We start from the raw sequence: 24,879 nt of genomic DNA, 5'->3' as shown, positions 1-24,879 counted from the left end.
AACATTTTGCCATTAGAGTGGTATGCATGTTACAATGGTGATCCAATACTGACATATCATTATTCACTGAAGTTCATCCTTTGCATGAAAGCTCACTTTTGTGGTATATATTCTATAGGTTTTGACAAATGCATAATGTCATATATCACCCATGACAGTATCATACAGAATGCTTTCACCACCCAAAAATGAGCCATGTTTCATCTACTTACTTCTTCTCCAACCACGCATCCTTTCACATTCTCCATAGTCTTGCCTACTCCACAACACCATTAGTTGGAATCATACAACCTGTAGCTTTTTCCAATAGGCTTCTTTCACTTACCAATGTGAATTTAAAGTTCCTCCATGTCTTTTTCTAGCTTGACAATTCTTCTTCTCCTTCTCCTCCCCCTCCTCCTCCTCCTCCTCCTTCTTCTTCTTCTTCTTCTTCTTCTTCTTCTTCTTCTTCTTCTCCTTCTCCTTCTTTCTTCTTCTTTTTTTTAGCACTGAATAATATATTCCATTGTATTCATCTGTTTATCCCTCCATCCTATTGAGGGGCATCTTGTCTGCTTCCAGTTTGCAGCATTTATTTATTTACTTCTATGAACATTCACGTGCAGCTTTTTGTATGGGCATAAGTTTTGCACTCATTTGGGTAAATACCTAGGGGGACAATCGTTGGATTTTATGGTCAGCCTCTGTTTAGCTTTGTAAGAAAATGCCAAACTGTCCCAAAGTGGCTGCACCATTTTGCATTCCTACCAGCAGTGAATGAGGGTTCCAGCTGTTCCACATCTTTGCCAGCATTTGGTGGTGTTGCTATTTGGGATTTGGGCCACTCTAATTGGAATATAGGGGTATGTTGTTTTATTAATTTGCCAGTCCCTAATGACATAGGATGCTGAGCATCTTTTCATATGCTTTTTTGCCATCTGTACATCTTCTCTTGTGAGGTGTCTGTTCAGGTCTTTTGTCTTCTTAACCGGTTTTTTTCTTAAGTTTTAAGAATTCTTTGTATAGTTTGGATACACATCCTTTATTAGATATGTATCTGAGAATATTTTCCCCCAGCCTATGGCTTGTCTTTTATTCTCTTAAAGAGTTCCATTTTTTTTAACCATTACATTTGTATATAGCATTGTATGTATGTATGTATGTAGGTAGGTGGGTAGGTAGCATTTTAAAGTTCACAAAATTTGTTCAAATGTAGTATCTCATTGCATCCATAAAATGGAAGTGGATGTTGTGGTGCTCACATTAGAGATGGGGTTTTCTGGTTTCCTGTCGTGTGCTGGCACAGTGCTAGTGAGTGCACAGAACTGTACAGAATGGGTCCCCCTCCTGGCAACTTGGCTCCGGTGGGGATGTCTGTTTTCTGTTTGTGCCGGGCTGAAGATTTATATTCAAGAGGACCTGGTTTTCAGAGGCCTTGCATCTGGCAGTCCTCACCCCACTTTCCTCATTTGGGGGACCTCTCTCCTCCAGTTATCAGTCTTCATCTTGGGGTGCCTGTAGTCCGGGTCCCCTTGGGGAGCAACTATTTTGAGACAGAGATTCCAAGATGATGGTCCTAGAAACCCCCTCTCCTCTTTTGGCAAACAAGTAAACAGCAATAAACAATACTAGAACAAAAAAGTGAAGCCCTCTCTTTTTGTGAACTGATGTATTGCATTTTGGCTCAGCGGTGAACACATTTGCTAGAGTTGCCAACAATTCCCCTCCCCCTCCGCCCAAGTCTTACTCTACAGTCTCAATTTCCTGGGAGGAGGGTACCACACCGTGAGACTTAGGGGCATGTTAGGAAACTGCATAAACTCTCAGTGTACTGCACTGAGATTATAACTTTCATAACTACACTAGTTATGAAATCATGACGATAACTCTGCATTGTGGATAACTCCAGTGACATCATCCAGGTATGGGGACCCACGTGCAAACGTCTACCTACCTGGATTGACAGGTCCAGCCTAAGGCGGCATCGGGGTCTCTGCGTTTTGCATCTTTTCTGAGCTTTGAGATTTAAAGCCTCTTCTAGTTCTTGCTGAATCGGTTTAAATAAAGACAGCATTAACCATACAAAGAATTTAATGGAGTGGTTAATGGTGTGGGTGATGTCAACAGGAATTTGGCAGCATCTGTGAGGATAATCCGAGAGGAATCATCAGGAGTTGACAACCCTTCTTTCAGAAAGTGAAATTGCCTGGTTCTAGTTAGACCAGTTGTTACTGGCTTCCCTGCCTGGAAAAAAAAAAAAAAAAAAAGTCACAGTAATTTCAATGGAGTTGTTTACACAAGTGGAAAAATCTGACTCCTTGATAGCATGTTTCAGTTGTAAACCCCTTTAATGACACTCAAGGGCCTTCCAGTAAGAGAGAAATTCCCCTGAAACTAAGGAGAAGTTATTTGGAAACAGGTGCCCTTCCTCAGTAAGGTTATTTATGTTCATTGGGCTAATGGTTTTTGTCCAGTAATACATTTAAATTGCTTTTCATTTTACAGTCATGCTTCACTATCACATTTCAGAAAGTCACTTCTCTTCCTCTGTACAGCCGGCAATTTCCTCAAGTATGCGATGACAGCATTGTCCTTTCGAAGTCATTTGAAATAGACCCGATCTCATCCATCTCAGGAGAATATTCTCTGGCTGATAATCATAGCCAAGTGGAAAGTGCAAATGAACTCAGGCGTCTGGTAGCTCTGTCCTCTCTGCGGCTCCCTGGAGGCCTTGTCGTAAGGCGATGGTGCATCTATTGATCTGGGAAGGAGCCAGACATTCTGCCTCTGACAGTTAGTGAGAAGTAGGTCCCTCAACTCAGGTTAAAGAAGTACAAGGAGGTTAGAGGAGAAGATTTATAAACTGATGATTTATAAACTGAGTTACAGTTACCTGGTGTGGATGTCAAGGAACAAATGGCCCCACAGAAATGAACATAATTAGGTTTATACAATGTTGTTGCAGATTGCTCAGTGAAATGGGCAGCTCATGGGCAATTGGGAAAAATTGTACCTTTAAAACTGGAAAATGTGGATCAGACTGTAGTGAATTTGAAGCACATATAATTCTATTTAAACATGTTGGGTGTAAGTGCCATGTAAGTGCTATTAAAGACTAGCTTTATTTTTCAAAACAGGTAGAGGATAGAAGTGCCCATTTGTTAGGTTTTATTTTGTGTCCTGGGGCCACAGGAAGGTCTTATTTACATGAGTTGGGGGGAGAGGGCAGGCTGCCACAAGACGGGCCACTGTGGCATGAAGATGACGTTGAGTTAAAAAGCAATCAACACCCAACAGATTTCGGAAAAGCTCTTGATCTCTACTTTAAATGCCTACAAAGAATGAAGATAGAGGACCTGCTCCAGGAAGAGAACTGTCACCATAGATCCTTACATTAGGATGAGAACTAGGTGTGGTAGACAGGGAGGAACCTGGCAGGGCCTGACTGATCCAAGTCTTCTATGTACATCGTTTCTGAATTGCCAGCAAACATGTGTTTATCAAACGTTTACTCTTTTTCATCTTCCTGTGAATTGCTTTCTTTTCCTCCAAAGTGCCAGCCCCCTCCCTGCTTCTCCTTAGTTCTGGATGACATCTATACCTTGGTTTGCCCGTCTTTGGAATTCCGTCTCCATGTGGATCCCCGTAGGTACACTCTTAAATTTGATTTTCTCCTGTTAATCTGTCTCGTGTCAAATTGGTTCTTAGTCCGGCCAGAGAGGGGACAGGACGTACTTGCTCCCTGACACATGAAATGGATCACTCTTCTGCCTGATTTTCAAACTGATAACTATGTGTGTGTGTATGGTAAGGGCTTAAGCTATTATAAGGTTAACGTTCAAGTTAAAAAGTTTTAACCCTAAAATAAAGTTGACTGGGAGGAAAAATAAAAGTGTGACCGGGAAGTGTGAACAGCATTGCTCATCTGTAGCAATTTAATCTCAGAAATCTCATCTCTGTTCTAAGACCCGGAAGATTGTCCCCTCAGCCAGTGCTCTTCAGCAGGGGAAGGAGAACCGTCAGGGAAAAATGAACGGTTCCCTGCTCCATGACTGGGGTGTCTTCCAGGGTCCCACCTGCTGTGCAGTCTTGCCACTTGGTTGGCTGTGCCTTGTCTTTGACTGCTAGCGCAAGCCTGCTCTGCCCCAGGAAATAGTATTCATCGGCTAATTTATGACTCTGTTCATTTGTCCTACCAATTACTGATGCTGCTCTCTGCAGTAGGCTGAAACACTGGGACAGATTCTACCTAAAATAGATCTTTGGCTGAGGAGCAGGTGGTGGCGGCAGGCTAGAATGTCACCCAAAGGCAACTCGGAAGAGAAAAGTGCGCACCCGGACCAGAAAACCATTTGTTTCTTAAAAGAAGGCATATGGAATATTGGATGTGTGGGTAGGAGTGAAAGAGGAACCCAAAAAAAGGAATTCACATGGATAAATGTTCATATATAAAAGATGTTAGTCTGATTCTAGTTTGAACAGTGTCCTACAGAGGACTGTGGCATGCTTGACAGTCAATGCTCTGCATTTGCCTTCGAATTCCAGGTGCCCTGTCAGGTGGACTTGTGGAGGTGAAGACTGTCATTGCTCCTACTGCCTCAGCTGGGTCCTCAGCACAACTAGGTCCCTAAGAAATGTTGCTACATGGGCAACCCACTCATGGAAAGTTAGATGTTTGGGAAGTGGGGAAAGGAAGACCAATGAAGACTTTTGGCGACACAGATCTCACTGATGGTCTTTGAGGGTCCACAGACAGATGCCTGATGAACTCCATATTAAACTCTTTAAATTTCTAAAACCTTTCTGAATTCATGCATGAGTTACAGTGCAGTCTGCAAACCTGAGAGAGATCATCCTGCTTTTTAAAGCAGATGTTTTTGGAGCTAAAAGAATTCCTTTAACTATCAATCCCTAAAAAGCTGGAGGCGGTATGATTTGGCCATACTGAGATGAACATTTAATGTAAAAAGTAGATACACCACCTTCCATACTACCAAAGGGGAAGTAATCCTGCAGTCCTACTAGATAATAGGTACTTCCTGGAGTGAAGTCCTTTTCAATGGTCGAGGATTAGCAAATAAAGTCTCGCATGTACAGTTCAGACCCAAATTCAGACCCAAATCCTTCACAATGGTCCCATCTTGTTCCAGGAATCCTCTTGGAGCAAAGGGGTTCTTGAGTCATTCACCCCACCATGAAGATCTTACAAATATCCCCAGCGGAGAAGAAAGGGCCATGAGATACAGCTTTTGTGTGCACAGGGTGCAAAAGCAGGGAGGTGTGCTATTGCTGAAGACAAGTGCAACAATTGGAAAGATTGCACTTCAGTAACATGCAAGAGTTGGGACTGAGGTTGAGGAAAGGAAACAGCCAAGGGAGAAGGAAAAGAAGTCAGAGAATCACACTCTCTGGCTATCAAAATTACCTCTGACTCTTAAGGCCAAACGCTTAAACCATGCTGCTTGACCTCACCATTTCAAATATTCCTAGGCTGTGTCAAGGCTGAGCTGATGTGCTAACTGCACATCAGCCCTGGAGTCAACATAGCTGGGATGCCCCATGCCTCAACACACCAAAAGGAAGTGCACAGCATCATGGATCTCCCCCAAACACTTGTCTCACTTTTGCCATTCTCAGATCTGTGGCCTTGTCTTAGCAGCTCTTGTGCCGAGATCCCTTCTATGAAAAAGGGCTTTAAAAAAATAAAAAGTTGAAGTAGAACAGTAACACATTCCCATTTTCTCCCCTTAAAGCCTTCAAAATGCATATTATGTTTCTCATGAGTTTATATGTAGCTTCTTCCTGACAGCCTTTGATTCTCATGCCCAACCTCATCCATATTGCATTTCAATTAAAGATGCATATCTCTAGCCCCCACCAGAGCACACCACCCCCCCCCCCCCCTAGACTATACACCCCAGAAGACTGTCTTGTTGGTACTTAGCAGGTATCCAATAGCAGTCATCCACTGCAGTTCTGCTGAATGATTAGATTGTTACAGGAGCATGACGTAAACTATTGAATGGACGTGAGGTGTGGATCACAAAGAACTCTCCTGGAGCCAAAGCAAGTGAGGTGAAATAATTTTCATGGGCTTTGAACAGAGAAGTGGAACAGAGCAGGGTTTTTAAGCAATTTTATTCTAACAATACAGTCTTGATTTTGATTGATATACAATAAGAGTTTTAATGAAGGTGAGGCTAGCATCAGTGTGTTAAATACCTCATATTCTATTTACAAAAAGGGTTTAGCTCTTCTAGGACTGTGCAGAATATTGCTCTTTTATTTCTAGTATACTTATAAATGTATAAATGCCTAAGAGATAGTATGGGAGAAATGAAAATTTAAAACTAGAAAACATCATCTGAATTTCTCCAGTTTCAAGAATTATAGAATAAATATCTTGGAGGAAAAATAATTTAAAATTGTATCATACTGCTTTCCTATTAAATATACTTCAAATACATGCTTCAAATTAGATGGCAAATCATTGCCTATTTCTGCATCTACCAAGTATATTTCCACTGTTTGTATATCTTTTCAGTACTTTCATGCTTGGTTCTGGAAGATACGAATCGTATGTATTCAAGGTGCCTTTCATAAGCTCCACAGCCCAATAGTAGTACAGACCAGGAAAATGTAATCACTGATACTTGAGTACATTTCTTGGAAATATTTTCATGCTGGCTTTAAAACCATTTTGACTTTCAGACATCGAACTTGAAAGACCTGTTTGTCTGAACTTTCCCTTTTCCCCTTTCACCCTCCATCATTGTCAAGAAACTTTCAATCTTCACATTTTTCTTTTCTGACTTCTGCAATACACAACCTTGAGACAAAATGACCTTTTATAAAATTCCCTAGGGTGAGGGATCTCCAAGTGGGTTGAGCCATAAAGTAGGAGTTACCATTTTCTCTCTTCCAGGAGCGACTTCATTTTACGCTTTTAATTTCTGGCCTGTTGACTCAGGGTTCCAGATTTTTTCAACCTTTTGGCAACCCGCTTTCCAGAGCTCATCTAAAATTTTGTCTCCACTGTTCCCCTCCACAGATTTCACTCTTGTAAGTCTGAGAGAGAAAAACCCGAGTGGGAACAGCAGTGGAGGGAAAAGTGTAGAGGACATACAAGTTTGTTAAAGTTTTATATAAAATTATAAAAGTTTTAGCCCTTGGGACTTTTTAGACACTGTCTGGAAAAAAGGGAAAGGTCATAAGAAGCAAGGCTGAAAATAAACAAATAAAGACATGCCAAGAAAAGGGTCTCTCTGATGAAGCTCTCTTCAGAACACTGGGTCAAGAAAGGTAAATCTAGAGATACTCAGCGGGAACAACATAACCGAATTCCAAATTATCTTCCCTCCAGCACGACTCTTCCTGTGGCTCACGGATTCCTTTTGCTTTGGGCAGGAAACAAACATATTTTTGGAAGTGTGAGGAGGCGATACATTAAAAAAAGAAAATTTGTGCATATCAAAATATTTGTTTTTAAAGGCTGTATATGAAGTATTTATACATGAAATCACACTTCTTGGATATGCATAGCTAGGGTTGGGAGATGAAATGAAGGAAAAATGGGTAAAATACAAATGAAGCAAGAATTGGGAAACTATTAGTATTTGTTGAAGCTGGGTGGGTGATGGGTCTATGGAATTCACTCTGCTAGCCTCTTACCTTTGCATATGTTTGAAATTTTCCATACTTTCAAAAGGTGAAAAGGTTGCTGAAAAATTACGATGAACGATTTTATGTTCTTTCAGTTGTATGGAATGGAGTCAGTGGTATTACTTTTAGCTCATCACTTAGTGATAACTGTTTTATGTTTCCTTGCAAGAGACTATGTTCTACCCCAAAGGACAGATCTGTGTAATACATATAGAACCATAAAACCACACACGTCTAACCCATAATCTTTTTTTCTAATAGAATTTATATTCTTTGGTATGGAGCTTCCATCATCACTACAACACATTTCATTCCTAGTAATTAAAAAAAAAAAAAAAAAGTGTCCTGGAGTACTGGACATGTAATTCATCAGGCAGACTAATTTTATGGAAAAATCACATAGTGCTACATACACAAGTGTGAGTTGCCTAATGTGAATTTAACATATTGAGTTTTCCACCATATTGTATTTCCTGCTATAGCTTACTCCTGATGCAGCAGGCCCTTACAAGTTTAAAGAGGAAGCTAGCTATACTTAGGGTCTCTTTCGAATATACATAAACATATCAACTTTTGAGTCGGCATAAAAAATCATAAAATCAACAATTCCCATTTGATGAACATTTCTGTTACAGGCCCTAACTTCATAAGTATTTTTTTTCATCCGAGCAGAAGTGTGAGGAGGCATTATCACCACCATCATTTTGTAATTGAAGTGGGGTTCAAGGAGGTCGAAAAGCCCAATGATAAACGGATAAGTGGAACCAGACTTTGAAGCCAACTCTGTCTGAACAAAGCCTGTGGTATCATTATACTCTGTATTTATATACTATGTGTGTGTGTGCTCTTCTGAAGGATTAAAACAACATAGCCAAAGTTCTAAGGTTCAGGACATCGCATCCAGCCAAGACTGAGGTCTGAATTTATACTTTAGGTTACGGGTTATCACTTCCATAGTTTTATTACAGTTCAGGGAGAGTTGGTATGTTCAAGGTCATGCTTTTCCCAGGGAGGCCCTCCTCCTAAGTGGCAGATGAAGCAGATCTTTCTTCTGTCAGGCTGATTTCTCCTCTCCCCATTAGGGAGAAGCAGCCCAAGCCACTCAAACACTGGGACTATCAGGAAACAGTTTGGGGGAGGTCACCATTCGCATTCTGAAAGAGCTGAAGTATCTTTTGTTAAAGTGCTTTCCCTACTGTTTTTAGTAGACAGGGTATACTGAAGGCACTTAGTCTATAGACAGGGGTGTGAATGTAAAGAAAGATATTTGAATAATATCTTTAAAATATTTCAAATTTTTATTAAATATTTTTATTCAGTTTTAAGATCACAGTTAAAGTACTTTAGCATGTTATACACATGACTTACATGTGCAATTTTTAGAAATATCAAATTAAGTATAAGATTTTGAAGAAAGAAATTATATAAATGTGTATATTGACTTTTACTACACATACATCTAAGAAAGCAATAATTCTGTTGTACCATTAAGTGGAAATCATTTATTACATGGCATGTTTACACCAACTCTAAAGAGAACCAAGCCAATTTCTGAAAGCAAAAAAATGAGCAATTCAGTCATGCTGAAACTGTCAACAGACTTAAGACCTGGTGGTCAAATGAAGCCATGGTTAATTTAGGACATGTAAGTAAGCAATTCAAACCTAAGAGAAAAGTTCATAATCTGGAACAATGGAGTCTCAGGTGGTTTTTATTCTTTTTTGGACAAATTCCTGAGACCAAGAGACTTGTTTAGTGCTAATGAAACGCGAAGAATGTTGCTGAGCGTGTGCCGAGCTCCAGGTCACAGACCTGCCCCACCCCCAGTTCTGCTGTTCTGAGAGCCCAGGCGCTAACCTGAGGCGTCCAGGGACATGGGCCGGCCCCCGGCAACTGCCAAGGACCAGCAGTGTTAGTTGGTGAAACACACGTGCCCTTGTGATTCACGTTAGAGCCTGTGAGGTATGACTGCGGTGCAGGTGGGAGGGTTCGGAGGCATTGAATTAGGTCCTTGTTACTCAGTAACCAGTTACGGCCCAAGTGACCGGGCAATCTTTGGAAGTAGTAATTTTCATGACAACTAGTTCTGTGCACAAAAACCAATTTGAGGGCAGGATCAATTTTGACCACTGACTGCAACAAGAAAACAGTGGCCAGAGAACTTAGTACAAGGTTTCCTCCTTCAACTTATTAGTATAAATCCTACCATTGCAAATAAAATTTGGCCAGGAGATGAAACTTGCATTTTTTGTGTGTGAAGAAAATGTTTACTTATGTTTTTTAAGGAAAGCATAGCACAGATGGAGCTGTATCGGGGGAATCAAATATATTTGTCTTGTTGTTCACTATTTTTGTTGTCACTTCTTTGATCCGAAATAGAAAGAAAATAATGTCCCCAGTGAAAAGGACAAGGTGATTTAATATGGAGTATAATAAACTTAGCTATCACTTCCAAACTAAAGCAAAGCAGTCCATCAAACCCTGAATACTTCACCAGACATATCTGGTAAGATAAACTGAACAACTTGTTTCTTAATGTGAGTATGACGTTAGTTAATCTAAATAAGATGAGTTTTAAAAACCCCAAAAACTCAAGAACAAAATCCAAATCTAACTCTTTGGGAATGCTTGTATAAATAAAAGCAACATCTAATTAACAATTAGTACACTCTTTATAAGGTGCAAAACAAGGTCCTATGTGGGGAGAGCTAAATTTTCATTTCCACCTAGCAGTCACTCTGAATACTTTATAGGTCAAATGTAATAATGACATTTGCTTCTGCTGCCCATTTTCAGCAATACATTGTTCTCTCTGGAGAAGGTGGTTTGGGAAGTCAAAACACTGCAGTGGGAAACAGTGGCACTGAAGGTAGAAGCAAAAAAAAAAAAAAAAAAAAAAAAAAAAAAAAGACAGACCTTTGAAACAGGACTTACTGAAATTAACTTTTAAAGCCGAGGTAGCCCATTAGAATTGGCCTTACGTGAGGGCTCTATGGAGCAGTGCAATCAAAGGTGAGTCTCCTCAACAGCATCACGGACACCCCGACTTTCCCTTTGCAAATGCTGATTCCAGGCCTGGCGGGACTTCCTGCCTTCTCCCCAGCGAGGCCACGGTGGCTCTTCTCCTCTGCTGGGTGGGTGCCGGCCTCCAGCTCCAGCTGCTGGTCTCCAGAACGCTTGGGATTCATACAGTAGTTTAGCAGGCAGCATGGTCCCACTGCTTCACATTAATGCCAAACGCCAAACTTGGAACAGAGCTATTCGATACCCTCCCTCCCACACTGTATAAACAAAACGTGTCAGCTTCCAGCTTACTCCTGGTTCTGGATCAATTTATAATTTGCTTGAGATTTTACATAGGTGCAAACTTTTCCATACGATGAGCCAAAGACTGCAGAGTGCAAACAAAATTTTATGAAATGACTTAGGCGGAGTAGCATCTGACTTGCTAAGAAAGTGACAGGGAATAAACATGTTGGAATATAAATAACCAGACCAGTTCAGATGCTCCTTTTTGTTCGGAGTGTTCCATCGCAGGAACCAGAATCAGTGATAATATGGGAATGATTTCAGCATGGCTTTGAGATGGCATTGGTAGAAAGCTCTTCTGACAGAATTAAACAAACATAGTTCTGGTATTTGTGGGAAAAAGAGACTGTCAGAATTACAACAGTATGATTCATCCTTATAAAAGGGCTTTGATGAATTACAGTTTGATCTAAAATCTGGGAACTAACCTAATCTGGGGATAAGAACCTGTATCGTCAATGTGGCTGTGGGACGTTGTTTCCTTCTCCTGATCTCCTTACAGTTATCCAAACAAATAAAAACTTAAAAAGGATGTCTTACAGTATTTTTTTTTCTTTCACTCAGCTTCTTATAGCTGCAGCTTCAGTTACTATAATATACTCTACACACTTCAAAATTACATAGGAAAATACCCAGAACAACTAAATAAATAAAAGGCTAAGGAAAACTGGAACAGTACTGCGTCTCCATCTGAGACTAAATCATCCACTTCGGCATCACAGAGAAGGGCTAGGACAATTTTTTTCAAAAGATTTATATACAGGTTTGAATCCAGAAATTAAGGTTAAAAGCATAAATATCGATAATTTCAACTAGATTCAGAATGGTTTTTCAGAAAGATATGATACAACAATTTAGAATAAAACAAAGCAGGCATCGTATTTTGGTTTGCTTGAGATATACATAAGGTGCAAGAACTTCTTCTCTTGAGGATGCTTGTGGGACAAATGTTAGTGTCAATGGTGTTTGCTGGCAGATTAGGGTACACACCATAGCAATATGATTTTCCAAAATATAAAAGAATAAGATAAATGAAATGAAAATGGTAGATGGGGGGGCACTACATGTTGGTTGGGAATATCTGTGCTAACAAATATTGTTACCTGAAAATGCCAACACCCCTCACCAGCGGATTCAGGGCATGAGAAAAGCACTAGTATTGAAATCAAGACTTCACTCAGAGAAACAACAAGGCGAGTGTCTAAAGGACTATAAAGCTTTGCAGGATTTCTGCTACTCTCAGTGCCTAACTGCTTAAAAATTAAGCATTTCTACAAAAAGTTTTTTTTTTGTTTTTTGTTTTTTTAAGTATCTGAAAACAGTCATATCCAGTAGGTTGCCCTCCCACCCCACCCCTGCCTAAGGGAAAAGCCACTGAGGTTTAGGAAAAGCAGATCAAGTAAGATATTAATCACATAGAAAAAAGTAATCTTTTGTTTTGCTTCTTTTTAAAAAAGGTCCCATGAATATACAGCAATCTCTTAAGGAAATCTAGTGAAATGTAATTGGAGGATTGAAGGACGGTGCTCTGGCAAAAATAGATCTATTCTAACGTGTTCTAGAGAATAACAAGTTAGTACCATTGTCAAGGTGCATGTTCTGCACCAAACAATTTCTGTTGTTGGTTTTTGTTTTGTTTCATTTTGTTTTGTTTTTGGATTTTTAGCTAATTATAATTTTTAAATCACTGCTAGCAAGTGGTCCAAAAACTCCAACAGCCACCAACATTGGGACCCAGCAATTTTCAAACATTCACTTTGTGTTTTGAAATTTAGAAAATATTAATAAAACAGCATCATAGTAAAAATATTATGCTAAAATCTGGGGCTGCTCACCTGATTTATTTCTATGCGAATGGGGTTAAGCTTTAACCTCGGACTAACTAGCTTTCTAAATCCTTCTTCCTCCACGCCCACAATGTTTATGCATTTTTGAGGACACCATTCCAATGCTCTGCTGTCCTCTTTACCTGCTTTGAAGAAAAAAACAACCCAAACAAATCCCTATATTCTTTTCAATTGTTAGTATGTTGTACATATTTTCCAGCACCGAAACTGAAGTAATATCTACAACTATGAAAAGCTAAACCTAGTCAGTACTAATAGAGTCGTTTTTTGTATGGCTATTAGGTCAGATTACGATTAGAAAAAAAAAATCATCATTACAATTCAGTCAAGTATAAATAAGAAAGCTAGATAAAACCTTGTAAACTGTCATCATTTAGAGATCTAATTCAAAAGCTTCAAACTCGAACTAACGCTATCAAAATTCCGCCAGTTTGAAAACCAATAAAAATTATTGCTGGAATCCAATAATTAAAATTTGGTAGTTTGTGCTGTGATGCAAGAGTGGGGATCTACTTTGTGCTATGGAACAAATACCCTGTAAACTCGGTAGCCTCCGACTAATTTTGATTTATCACTTTGCATGTGTTGCTAGGAAACAAGACACTGTGAATGTCAGGTGGTTAAGTCGGTATGTCGAATGTTCGGATAAGCCAGGTAATCCACTTGGCACTGGCATATGTATGGTTGGTTTTATGTCCAAAAGCAACAAAACACAAAAAGGAAACAAACTTGCAGGTGGATCTGTGACTAAGAATCCCACTCTGGTCAGGCATCCCTCCCTCGGCATTTATTCATTCAACACCTCCTTGACAACATCAACTCAAAATGGCTCTAAAAACCTGCAGTGCCAATTAGGCTGTGCATAGCAATTGCTACCCGTCCAGTCTGTCTGGGATGGATGTAAAAGGTCTGTAGCTCAAAGTCCACATGAAGTGAGTGTCTTCAATGTGTTTAGGATAGTGAAGTAATACTAAGGTCACTTCTGAATAATATTTTTCTTTTTTTGTTTGTATGAACGATCCATTGGTCACATAGACCCCTGTGTAAAAATAAAAGAATCCTCAAGGCATGAAAACATCAGTAATCTGTAGGACTCTTCCCCTGTCTGGGAAAATATTTGCCACAATTTGCCCCAAGCAAATTCTTCTTAGTCACTCAAGGCTAAGAAAAAAACTCAGCTTGTAAGAATTGTAATTCTCTCTCTCTCTCTCTCTCTCTCTCTCTCTCTCTCTCTCTCTCTCTTCCTTTTCACCAGCAAACTACCACTCTGGTGGCAAATATAAAAGTGCAGAATATATGGACCACGAGGCCGAGCATACACCGCTAACAATGGTACATGTGCCTGCCCGTGCTGCTTGGGGGTCTCTGGAACAGGCTTTTTAATATTATTCTACAATATAAATGTAGGTATAACCTATTATATAAACCATCTTAGAACTTAAATCTCCATGTACAAAAAAGACTAAGAATATCTAATAATAACTAGTGCAGTGCGTCAGTTTTTGTTTTTTTGTTTTTTGTTTTTGTTTTGAAAGAATAACTAGGTAATATACGAAACTAGTTTCACACTCTCCGGTTGGTAAAAGAGACGCTGGATGAGCTACAGTAAAGGCAGCCTTTTACCAAGTTACCACCTATTACCGTCAAAAGCCTTCAATAGAAAGCAAAGCTCCAGGATCATTCTGTTTCTGCTCATTATCAGACAGATAACCTCACCCTCAAAGACTCTGGGTTCCAAAAGAACAAACGGGCCCAGGATGCTAACTTCTGCTTCAAGTGAATCTGGGCCGTGTAGGGCAACAAGCACTTGTTTGCAGTCTATATTTTCCACCACATGGACTCACTAGCATCCCTCCGTAAAGACAAGGCTAGGGTAGTAGGTAAAGCACAATGTTTTACAATTAAAGGGCGCTTCACTGGTCAGCGCAGGAAATAAGTACAGGAGCCTGTGGCATTTCTTTTGGCTGTCCATCATGGGTGAGCGGAGTGGACCTCTGACCTCTGCAAAACAAGAGGAAGAACAAAAGAAATCACCCACTTAGAGTATGTTATCAGACACAGGAGAGGATGATGAGTAACCAATAAGAGCTTTCCAATATCTTGTTTAACAGCTAATGTTGACTTGTTACTGATGCTGTTTAAACTGTTAGCTGCTGCTTTTATTGTTTTTTGAAAAACTTCTTATCTCCGTTCACCTCACATGACTCAACAACACACTGTGTCCCAAACAACCATCTCCATTTTGCAGAGATGAAATCTGAAGCACCAACAGATTTGGGGCAACTCCCTAAGAAGTGGAAAACTTTTAGTCAAGGGCAGTGGTTCTAAGACAATAGTCTCTTGATCCACTGATATTAAAACAGGACCCATTCCTTTCCTCAAGCTGCCCAAGGGGAAAATTCTCCTCTACTAATTGATAACCTCCAGGATTATTTCCTAAGACATATAATAATAAACGCAATTTATTTATTTAAGTGTTTATTTATTTTTTTTGGGGGGGGGAGGGGCAGAGACAGAGGGAGACCGAGAATCCCAAGCAGTCTCCATGCTGTCAGCACAGGGCCTCTCATGTGGAGCTCAAACTCACGACTTGTGAGATCATGACCAGAGCTGAAACCAACAGTGGGACGCTTAACCAAGTGAGCTGCCCAGGTGCCTGTAACATTAAAACTTAAGTGTAATTAAAGCAATGGCTGGAGACCAGAGGTCTGTGACCCTAACACAAATGAATGAAAACACTGAAACCCTCCTAACTAAAGAAAAGCCTCACAGGCGCATGGAGAGCAAGAGTGCAAGGGAAGAAGGCAGGCAGTGACTCGTCTTTAGAGTCTGAGAAAACCCGCACAATTTGGGTAAAATCAACACGTGCAGAGACAGAACTCTAGACAAGACAAGAAAATTCATATAAATAACCATCATTTGGATTGAACTACACCAAACTTAGCTGATTTTTTATTCTGCTTTTGTTTAATGAGTAGGAAAAAACTTACTTCACAGTTGTAAGAGAACCCTTCAAATTCTTGGTTAATTTCCACAGAGCTTCTCATTCTAAAAAGACAGGTTTGGGCACCTCCCTGACATTCCCCAACAGGCCTACCAAAGACCAGACAAGGTGCGCTCACTGCTCTGGCCTACAGTGGTCTGTGTTGCACAGCACTGGGCTGAAAATCTGTGAGGCAGCAGCAAGGCTTCCAGTGGCCTGACCCTTTCCACATCGTATCTTCTTCAGATGACACGGAACAAAAGCAGCTTTTTAGAATTTCAAATTATACCTTTTTTACAACTAAATCCAAGTTTCTTTCTCTTGATGCACACACACAAAAATAATGTAGATAAATTACAACATTTGGGGATTTGAGAATCCAATAATCACTTAGCCTCAGATACTAGGATTTCAGAAAAACAAAACATGTGCTATAATCAAACCTCTGGATTAATCTGTTCAGTCATGTGGGGATGCTGTAAGCACCAACTGTTCAATATGTTCAACTCTTTGTTCAAGAAAGATGAAATTAAAATGCCATTTTTTTACCTTTACGACTTAATATGTAACAATATTACAAAAGCTAAAAGAATTTTAATTAAGTATTGAAAAAAGGAAACAGAAGAAGAAAAAAAAGTGAAAGATGAAAAGTACAGTATAAAAAAAAGAGCAACAGGGACAGAGAGCAACTAGGGTGAAAGCCCAGTTTAATTAGAAAACAAAAGCAAAGGAGGGGGGAGCCCAGTATGGCTACAAATAACGGATGCTGCCGTTCCCAGCGTAAGGTTCGGTGAGACTCTTCGTGACTTTCTAGGACACGACAGATGATTGCTTAAGCAGCATGTCTGAGCAAAGGCAAAGACACCGGAGTTCAAAGACCTTAGTTCAAATCTTAACTCAGTTTAGATGTGGGTTCTTGGCAAGTTAATGGTCTGCAGTTTCGTTAAAAAGGGATCAAAAAGACCCTCCCGGCAGGGCTCATTTTAGGACTCAGTTTAATGAGCTTTCCCCTTATGGAAGTCCTAGTAAACAAACAGGCTCTCAACGAAGGTTTATTCCAACTTCCTATTTCCTGCATTTTGCAAAACTGCCTTTCGATGTCAGGTTTCTGAACCTAACATTATGATTTCTCCTGGCAAGAATGCAGGTAATATGTTTCCACCCCAACTCTGCTCATCACCCTCAAAATTATGAACCTAGGTGATGCGAAAACAATAGTCAATGGGTGTGCAACCCAGGTAAAAGTACATTAAGCCTGCAGGTAGATGGAAGTCTGGAGGTTCTGCTTTAACAGGTAAGGGCCCTTAAGGGGGATCTGTTTTTGTAGATATTAATAACACTAACCATTTATGAGATTGATAAGATTCTAGTATGCAATATTGTTCTGTCCAATGGGAGATTAAAAAAAAAGAATCTTTTTTCTATGCTTGCTAGTGAATGTAGGTGGTCATACTTTAAGAACATCTCATCTATTCATTCACCCATTCATTGTTTCATTCATCCATTGATGTAGCAGGAACTAAGGAAGCTGAGGATGTGAGGATTAAAACCAGCACTCTGCTTTCAAAATTCAAGAGACAGACATATGAAGGAATAATTACAGCCCAGTGTGGCAGCTGGTCTCAGAGAGCATGTATAGAAAGTATGCAGGGACTTCAGGAGGGAGACACAGAGCAGAAAACAGGACTAGCGACGGAAGGAGAACCAGGAGTTTGCGGAGACGGGGAGACACACAGGCAAGAACCCGGCTTATCCAGGTGGCAGCGACTGATCCCATGTGATCGCAGGGCAGGGAGGAGGGGTTGGCAGAGAGGAGAGTGGGAAGGTTTGGTGAGGCTTTCTGCTGCTGCAAACTGGAAGTCACGGAAGGTTGGTTAACAGAGCCGGGTGTGACCACAGTTGTGTCTGGAAGGGGATGCTGGCGGCAGTACTGGGTGACTGTGCGGTAGACCTTGCTGAGCCCTGCATTATGATCCTCTCCGAATTTTTACATTGCCTTTTATCGAAAATTTATGGGGACACTTAGTAACATGCGGGCATGCATTTCATTCTTCTCACACGTGTAGGAGTCTGTCCTCTGTATGAGTGGAGAATTATCTGTGCATGATCTCCTTCAGAGATTTGAGCAGGTTTTAACAAGGTCTGTCAGCATTCTCTTGCCGTTAGGCACTTACAGTACACACAGGAAAAGGAATTTGACTTCTTGGAACTATCTAGAGGCTATCTGTGAGGAAGCACTAGAACTGTAACATGACAGGTAAAGGGCCTCCTGAACCTGGATGTGGAAAGGGACAGTGCAGCCCAACAGGAGGGTATGGAAGTTGTGCTAGATTTAAAACTTTTGCACTGAACACGGAAGTCTGGGAAAGTAGCTCACCTGTGGGTAATCCACTTTGAATAAAAGTACGAAATACCCAAATTTACAAATGGCTATTTTTGCTTTCCCAAAGGATCCATTAAATAGTAGAGTCCCAATTATACACGTAGAACTTTAATATACTTTCTGTGAGGCTTTACTGAGTTCAAAAGCCTTTCAGATTTATGATCTCACGTGATCCTTACAGCTCTGTGATTCTTTGGGGCTATCATTATGCTCCACGGAAGATGAGAAAACCAAGACCGAGAGAAATGACTTTGTAGCAAACTGACAGTTAAAGAAAAATCCAGACCTTCTGCCGTCCATGAGTCAGATGCCAAGACGCTTTTTCCTGACCACAGTTTTCTTCCACTACCATCATGACTGCTGCCAACACCACTGTTAACCAGGGCATTTACCATGTACCAGCACTGGGACATTAGTTCATTCCACATAACATCTCTATGAAACGAGTGCCACTTACACCCATTTTATAGAAGCAAAACTGAAGGACAGAGAGGTGAATGATCGATCTTGATCAAGACCTTGCAATTTACAGGTGAAGGATGTAGGGCTCAAACCCAGCTCTGAAGCCTGACCTTGAAGCTCCAACTTAATGATTAGAGAATATTGCTTCTCTGCTCTTTCAGGTTTTTATGGAAATGAAGTTTAGCCACAGGATAGTATATTTAAAATGCAATACCTGGCTGACTATATTATCTTATATTTTCCCACACTGCTAATTAGGACATACGCTTTTGGAACATGTCACATAACTTGCTCTTGAACCAAGTCTCGTGAACCCCAAAGCATTGTGAAAAAGGCCACAAATCACTTCCGAGAGAGTGATTCAGCTTCCACGTTGCTCTCTCCATCCCTCTTCCGTGCCCAGGAGTGAGGATGAACGGGACCCCCCAAATCCTGGGGGAGCACACCACTCACCTGTGTACGTTCTCCATGGCGGCCACTTCAGCCAGCGCGGCGAGACTGAAGAACGCAGACACGGCTGGCATCTCTGGAGTGCTGCTCCGTGTCTCCGCGGCCTCAGTGTTGTTGTGTGAGCAGTCGTCACCGCAGCCGGACTCGGTCACTTTAGGGAGACTCCTCTGCAGTTGTTCCTTTGGTTTGTCATCTGTAACGACAGGGAAATTGATCACAGGAGGATCACCATGTTCTCTCCAGAGGAGGGACACAGAGAAAACTCTGTGCAGACCATGTGAAATGAGCTAATATTCTTTGTTCACTTTTGTCATCTATCAAATACCAAGGCTTTTATCAAGGATTTTCTGCTCCCATGGTAACAAAACTCTTTTATTAAGCTCAGTTGCAACTATGGACAGTGCTATGCCCTGAAGCTAGGTGGAAGAGAAGCTGAGTTTTATTCAAGGTCAAAGAACAGGTCAGTCTCAGAGTGAGAGGGAAAAAGGGGCTTTGGCCAAAATAAAACCTATGGGACTTCTGCAAAGGGGCCTGTGGATGCTGTACAAAGCCCCTAAAACCCAAGTGCGCAAACGTTTCTGATGAAGCCGTAGGATGCCCTGCAATGGCAACTTGGACACTCGGTACGCTGTGACACCAACACTTAGGATCACCAGCACTGAACTAATCCCAGTGAGATCCCAAGTTATTTGTGTTCTGAAGACCTACTGGAAAGAAGACAAAGGGCCCCCTGGTATTTACAAAGAGGTGCTAAATGCTATGAAAATCTACCTGCAGGGAAGGAGTACACTTTCTAGATTACATGGCCATTATAAAGGAGGAGGAATCTTTATCATGGTTTTTAAAACATTTTGAAAATAGAAAGCAACTGATAAAGAACTTAAATGTCCTATACTAGGACATGGCAGTACTATGTGCTTTTCTACATGAAGGTAATATTTTCTACGTTCTCCCACTCTTTCTGTAAGTGAAAATGAGGCTATAACAACTTATAAAATCAAAATCACAGGGGCACCTGGGTGGCTCAGTCAATTAAGCATCCGACTTCAGCTCAGGGGTTCGTGGGTTTGAGCCCCGTATCAGGCTCTGTGCTGACAGCTCAGAGCCTGGAGACTGCTTCAGATTCTGTGTCTTCCTCTCTCTCGGCCTCTTTCCCACTTGCTCTCTGTCTCTCTCTCTCAAAAATAAACAAACATTAAAAAAAAAAATCAAAATCACAGAACAGAACCCAGAGTGGAAAGGGAAGGGGCAACGGGCCTGCCGGACTAAATATCAGGAAAAATAGATTCTAGTCCTTATCTTCTACCTAAGTAGTCCACTGTATTCAAAAACCAAACCCTACGTCTCTGATCTTCATCTCTTATATAAATGGGGGTATTTAATGTGCTTTACTGCCCTAACAATCTGCATATGCTAAACAGAAGAAAATGTGCACAAAACTCATTAATTGTCCTCCCATTCTATTTCAGCAATGAATCTTTATTTGCAATTACATTAACCTTAATCAGGTATTTTAAAATATCCCTCTCAAAAAATACTCATTTAAACATTTTTTAGACATTTTACTAGTTTTTCATCACGATAACTGTACTCTTTACTCCCCATCACCTGTTTCATCCATCCCCCCACCCACCTCCCTCTGGTAACCATGAGTCTGTTCTCTAATAGTTAAGAGTCTGTTTCTTGGTTTGTCTTTCACTCTTGTTTTTCCTTTGCTCTAAACGTTCTTTTTCTATTTATAGAATTCATTATGGACCTGTGTCCTTTTTCTGGAAACTGGATTAGGGAAGGGGGAGGGATAACTCAAAGCTGATGGAATGAGATGCTAGGGGTGCTGAAAGGCAGAAAAAAGGCAATAACAGCTAAGATCACTAATGACACCCCAAGATCTGAGGGGATTGCTCAGTGTCACTCTCTGACTCCATTCCTTAACTTGGGTCCGTCTGGCAATTCTGCTGCCATGGAGGCCATGAGAAACAGCAATAGACCACAGGCCATGACCGAACATGGAGAAACTCACAGTAAGTTCAGATCTAGTTAAAGATTAGCCCAGAGAACTCAAGAAATCCAGGAGCATTCTCAGGCTCCCTCAGCGGTCTGAGTCAGCTTTAGAGGAAGGACTGGATGCTTTCTAAGGTTCCTTAATCCATTGGTTGAAATATTTGATAATATGGTTTGTGTAGTGACTTAAACAATGAACCAGGATGAAACACTGATTCAGCTAGTATTTTTAAAAGTCTAGGATCTCTGGGAATTTACTTAATGAAGACTATTTTTGTGCATGCTGAGAAAGAGAAGGAGAAACACACAGTCCTAAAAATTACCTTTCTTTTCTAAGAATGCTTTTGGAAAAAGAGCTGTGATTTTAAAATGTGCACATTTTGTACATTTGGGAGTCTGTGGAAAACTAGCTCTCAAGGAGATCCAGAGAAAGAAAATGTTACTATGACCAAACCCACAGAACAGACCCCTTTTCCAATGAGGACCCATACTTTGCTTATCGTCATTTGCTGGCCAATGGGGCCATGACAGTCACCGGCTTGCTCTGGTTATCTCTCATTTAAGGCTCCCTCTTCTTACCCAAAGTACCTCCTGCTGGTGACACCCGGCCATCTGCTGTCCTGACAAGGTGAGTGATCTTGGTTTTCCTTGCTTTTCTCTTTTGGCTGCCCACCAAGGGTTCTTGAGTTGTTGTTGGCTCTGGAGTGTTGGGAATGGATAGGGCATTTTTAACCTTATGAGCAGGCTCTGTGGTGTTTTTGTCTTCTGAAAATATGGCTGAAATAGGACAGACAGATCATATATGATTACACACAAAAACACAAGACATCAACATTGCTCTTGGAAAGAAACATTTCTCAGTGTCCGAGCTATCTGAATGGAGAACCTAAGAGTTTTCAAAGTACTGATGAGAAAAAGAAATAAAACACTGCCCGTGATTTTCAACCAATATATTTATGTTTGCTTTGATAAATTAAGTACACAGGATTAAGATGCCCTCTCTCTCTTTTCAACAGAATACTGAACCAAGAGGCCATCAGAACAACATTTTCTAAGTGTTTGGATCTCGCAGGTTGGTGGGAAACATAGCATATGTGAATCTGAGTGAATTGTGTCCCAACAGACTGTAATTTCTACATGTGGTCGGGGTCCCTATTTGAGATTCCCTTGGCCACCTAGTCTGGAGAAGATGATAAACAAGTTTCTCTTTCTGAGGACACTGAGATTAATTAAATATGTGCTTCTTTTTTATTTTTAAGTTTATTTATTTATTTTGAGGGAGAGAACGTGGGGGAGGAGTGGGGAGAGAATCCCAAGCAGGATCCGCACTGTCAGCGCAGAGCCTGACACGGGGCTCGATCTCACAAACCATGAGATCATGACCTGAGCCGAAATCAAGAGTCAGACGCTCAACTGACTGAGCCACTTGGGCTCCCCAGATATGTGCTTCTTAAATTCACAGTTATCATTGGGACATTTGCTTTCCATCACCGGGTTGGACTGATCAGAAAAGAAACTGTGAGGCCTGACCTTCTTTTACCCATATAGAATGCTCAGGAAGGACGTGACAGACACTGGTGACGCTAGCATGTAATGAAACACTGTCACTGAATTCTAGAAGCAGGGAAAGTGCTCAGTGAGATAACTTAATGAAGTACCACAGGGCAGCAGGGCTCCTGGGAAGGTTTACTTTAGCTTCTCCAGATTCTAACTGTAATCCCAGTAAGTCACTCAGCAGCACACTCTTGTACCTAAGCGTCACTGCGTCAAGAGTGAGAAGCACACTTGCTCCCAGCTCGGCCAGGCTGGGGGTGCCTGTATCCCTTCTTATATCCTCATTTCTTCAGAAGTTCATTCTCCTCGCTCCCAGTTTAACAGTGAGACAAGTAGGGGCGCCTGGGTGGCTCAGTCAGTTAAGTGTCCGACCCTTGGTTTTGTGAGTTCAAGCCCTGTGTCAGACTCTGCACTAGTGGCACGGAGCCTGCTTGGGATTCTCTGTCTCCCTCTCTGACTTTCCTTCACTTGTGTGGTCTGTCTCTCTCAAAATAAATAAACTAAAAAAATAATATAAAATAAAAGACAAGTAAATGTAGATAGGAGTACAGCTTTTAAGAATATATACATGTAGTCCAGTTTAGCGATTGGAACTTTCTTTACTTTTTTTAAATTCCAGTGGTCTAAGGGCTTTTAAGCAGGGAAGGGAGGCATCTTTCCATTTTAAAGCCATCCAATCTCTCAAGACAGGCACAGAAACAGTTTCTGACAAAGAGGGGAGTGTGGCTCTGGAAGTCAAGGTCTGACATGACATGCTTGGTGCAAACTGAATTGGAGGAGAAAACTGAAGGTGCTGGTCAGTAGGTGGATCTGGAGGTAGACCTTGGAAATACAACAGTATGTAGGGCACAGGAGGGAAAGAAAGCTAAAAGAAGAGGAGAGCAGAACGAGAATGATTCAGGATGTGAAAAAATGCACATGCTGGCATAAACACTTGCATAGGCTTCACTTAACAATTTTCATCTAGGTCTTTAATGAGGTTAGGTACATCCCGGAGAAAGGAGGGCTATGAATTTGTAAGATCTTTGCCCTCAAGAGATTGATTCCAGGTTTCCCACTCCAAAACAAGTGGGAAATCATTTCAATTACATCAAAAGAAAGGATATAAGGCAGAAATCATACCATGATTTGTGGCTTGGCCTTACCTCAATATAGCATAATAGATGGCTATGTGGGGAACTGGCTTAAGATAATAGTTATTAAAAAGAAACAACTTGGCATTGCTCCCAAATATCTTTTCAAGCAAGTAATCAAAAATTAGGAAAAAGGCTCCTTTTACATTATAGATCTGTACCCAGGAAACAGTCTTGGTGTATTTATACTTTGATAATTAGCTTACCATAGGCCAGTGTTGTTATGTATCTTAAGATTTTTTTTTTTTTTAGTTTAAACTTCAATAAAAGCTGCCACCAAATAAAAGATAAATTGTTTAGAATGCTCCAAGGAAGAAATATTCCATGACTCTTCATTAGCCTTGAAATTCAAAGCCTCCTATAGGTATAAAGAAGCTACAATCTGAGTTTACAATGAGCATAAATAGCCTCTATTAGATATTCACAAGCTTCAAACTTTATCTAGTTTCTTATCCAGATCCATCAGTTGTCCCTTCCAGTTAGAGGGGGGAATCTTAATCACCCCTCCAGTATGATCACAACATTATAGACGGCCCTTCCAGAAAAAGCACTAACCTCTTCCCTCTTCTCCTTCCTAGGAAAATCTAGAACTTGTGGAAATAAGGATGTAGCAGGGTTACAAAGATGAAGGGTGAATTATATCAGAAGAACTGCTTACAGAAAGAAGGAACCCAGGAGGTCAAAGAAAAGACCAAGTGGTTTAGGAAAAGATGAGCTAATTTCTACACAAAGACCTGGATTCTACTCTTGATTTTTTAATTTACTAACTGCAGAACCATGGGTCTCAGTTTCTTCATGTACAGATGGAGGTTGGTCTAGATGAGCTCTAAAGCATCCATCAGCCCCAAATTTCTTTTCATGTGCTACCCAGAACCAGGGGCCTAGGCAGCCTCAGCCAGCTCCAGAATCTTAAGGTGAGGGATAAGTACACCCTTGATAAGGACAGTTAGTTCTCTTGCTTGTGGTAAACCTTCAAACGGTTTCATTTCTTTTCAGTAGTTGCTCCATTTCCTATATATTCCAGATGAATGGGTAAAAACACAGTAAGAAGCCAAGGGGATGGCTGTAGAGGGATTGCAAAAGGGAGGTAGAGTAAGGCCTAAAAGCAGACTGGGA

The 24,879-nt window shown here is 40.8% G+C and overlaps 1 protein-coding gene across 6 annotated transcripts in view; it reads right to left on the bottom strand.

The window, feature by feature from the left end:
* Window positions 1-8,910: 8,910 nt before the first annotated feature.
* BBX (BBX high mobility group box domain containing) overlaps window positions 8,911-24,879 on the bottom strand; it is a 283,503-nt gene continuing 267,534 nt past the window's right edge. For 3 of the 6 annotated variants that reach the window (XM_049628123.1, XM_049628122.1, XM_049628127.1), the window contains 3 exons: window positions 21,656-21,853; window positions 19,079-19,268; window positions 8,912-14,798 (listed from right to left, as the gene is read on the bottom strand). In XM_049628123.1, the coding sequence (XP_049484080.1) occupies window positions 14,711-14,798; window positions 19,079-19,268; window positions 21,656-21,853 (476 nt within the window). In that variant the 3' untranslated portion in view covers window positions 8,912-14,710. Of the gene's footprint in view, window positions 14,799-19,078; window positions 19,269-21,655; window positions 21,854-24,879 lie in introns of all 6 variants that reach the window. The other 3 variants (XM_049628124.1, XM_049628126.1, XM_049628125.1) reach the window with 2 other exon arrangements.

This window comes from Panthera uncia, chromosome C2 (genome assembly GCF_023721935.1).
Source record: "Panthera uncia isolate 11264 chromosome C2, Puncia_PCG_1.0, whole genome shotgun sequence".
In the NCBI taxonomy this organism is placed as follows: domain Eukaryota; kingdom Metazoa; phylum Chordata; class Mammalia; order Carnivora; family Felidae; genus Panthera; species Panthera uncia.
This window is presented reverse-complemented; position numbering and strand designations above follow the sequence as displayed.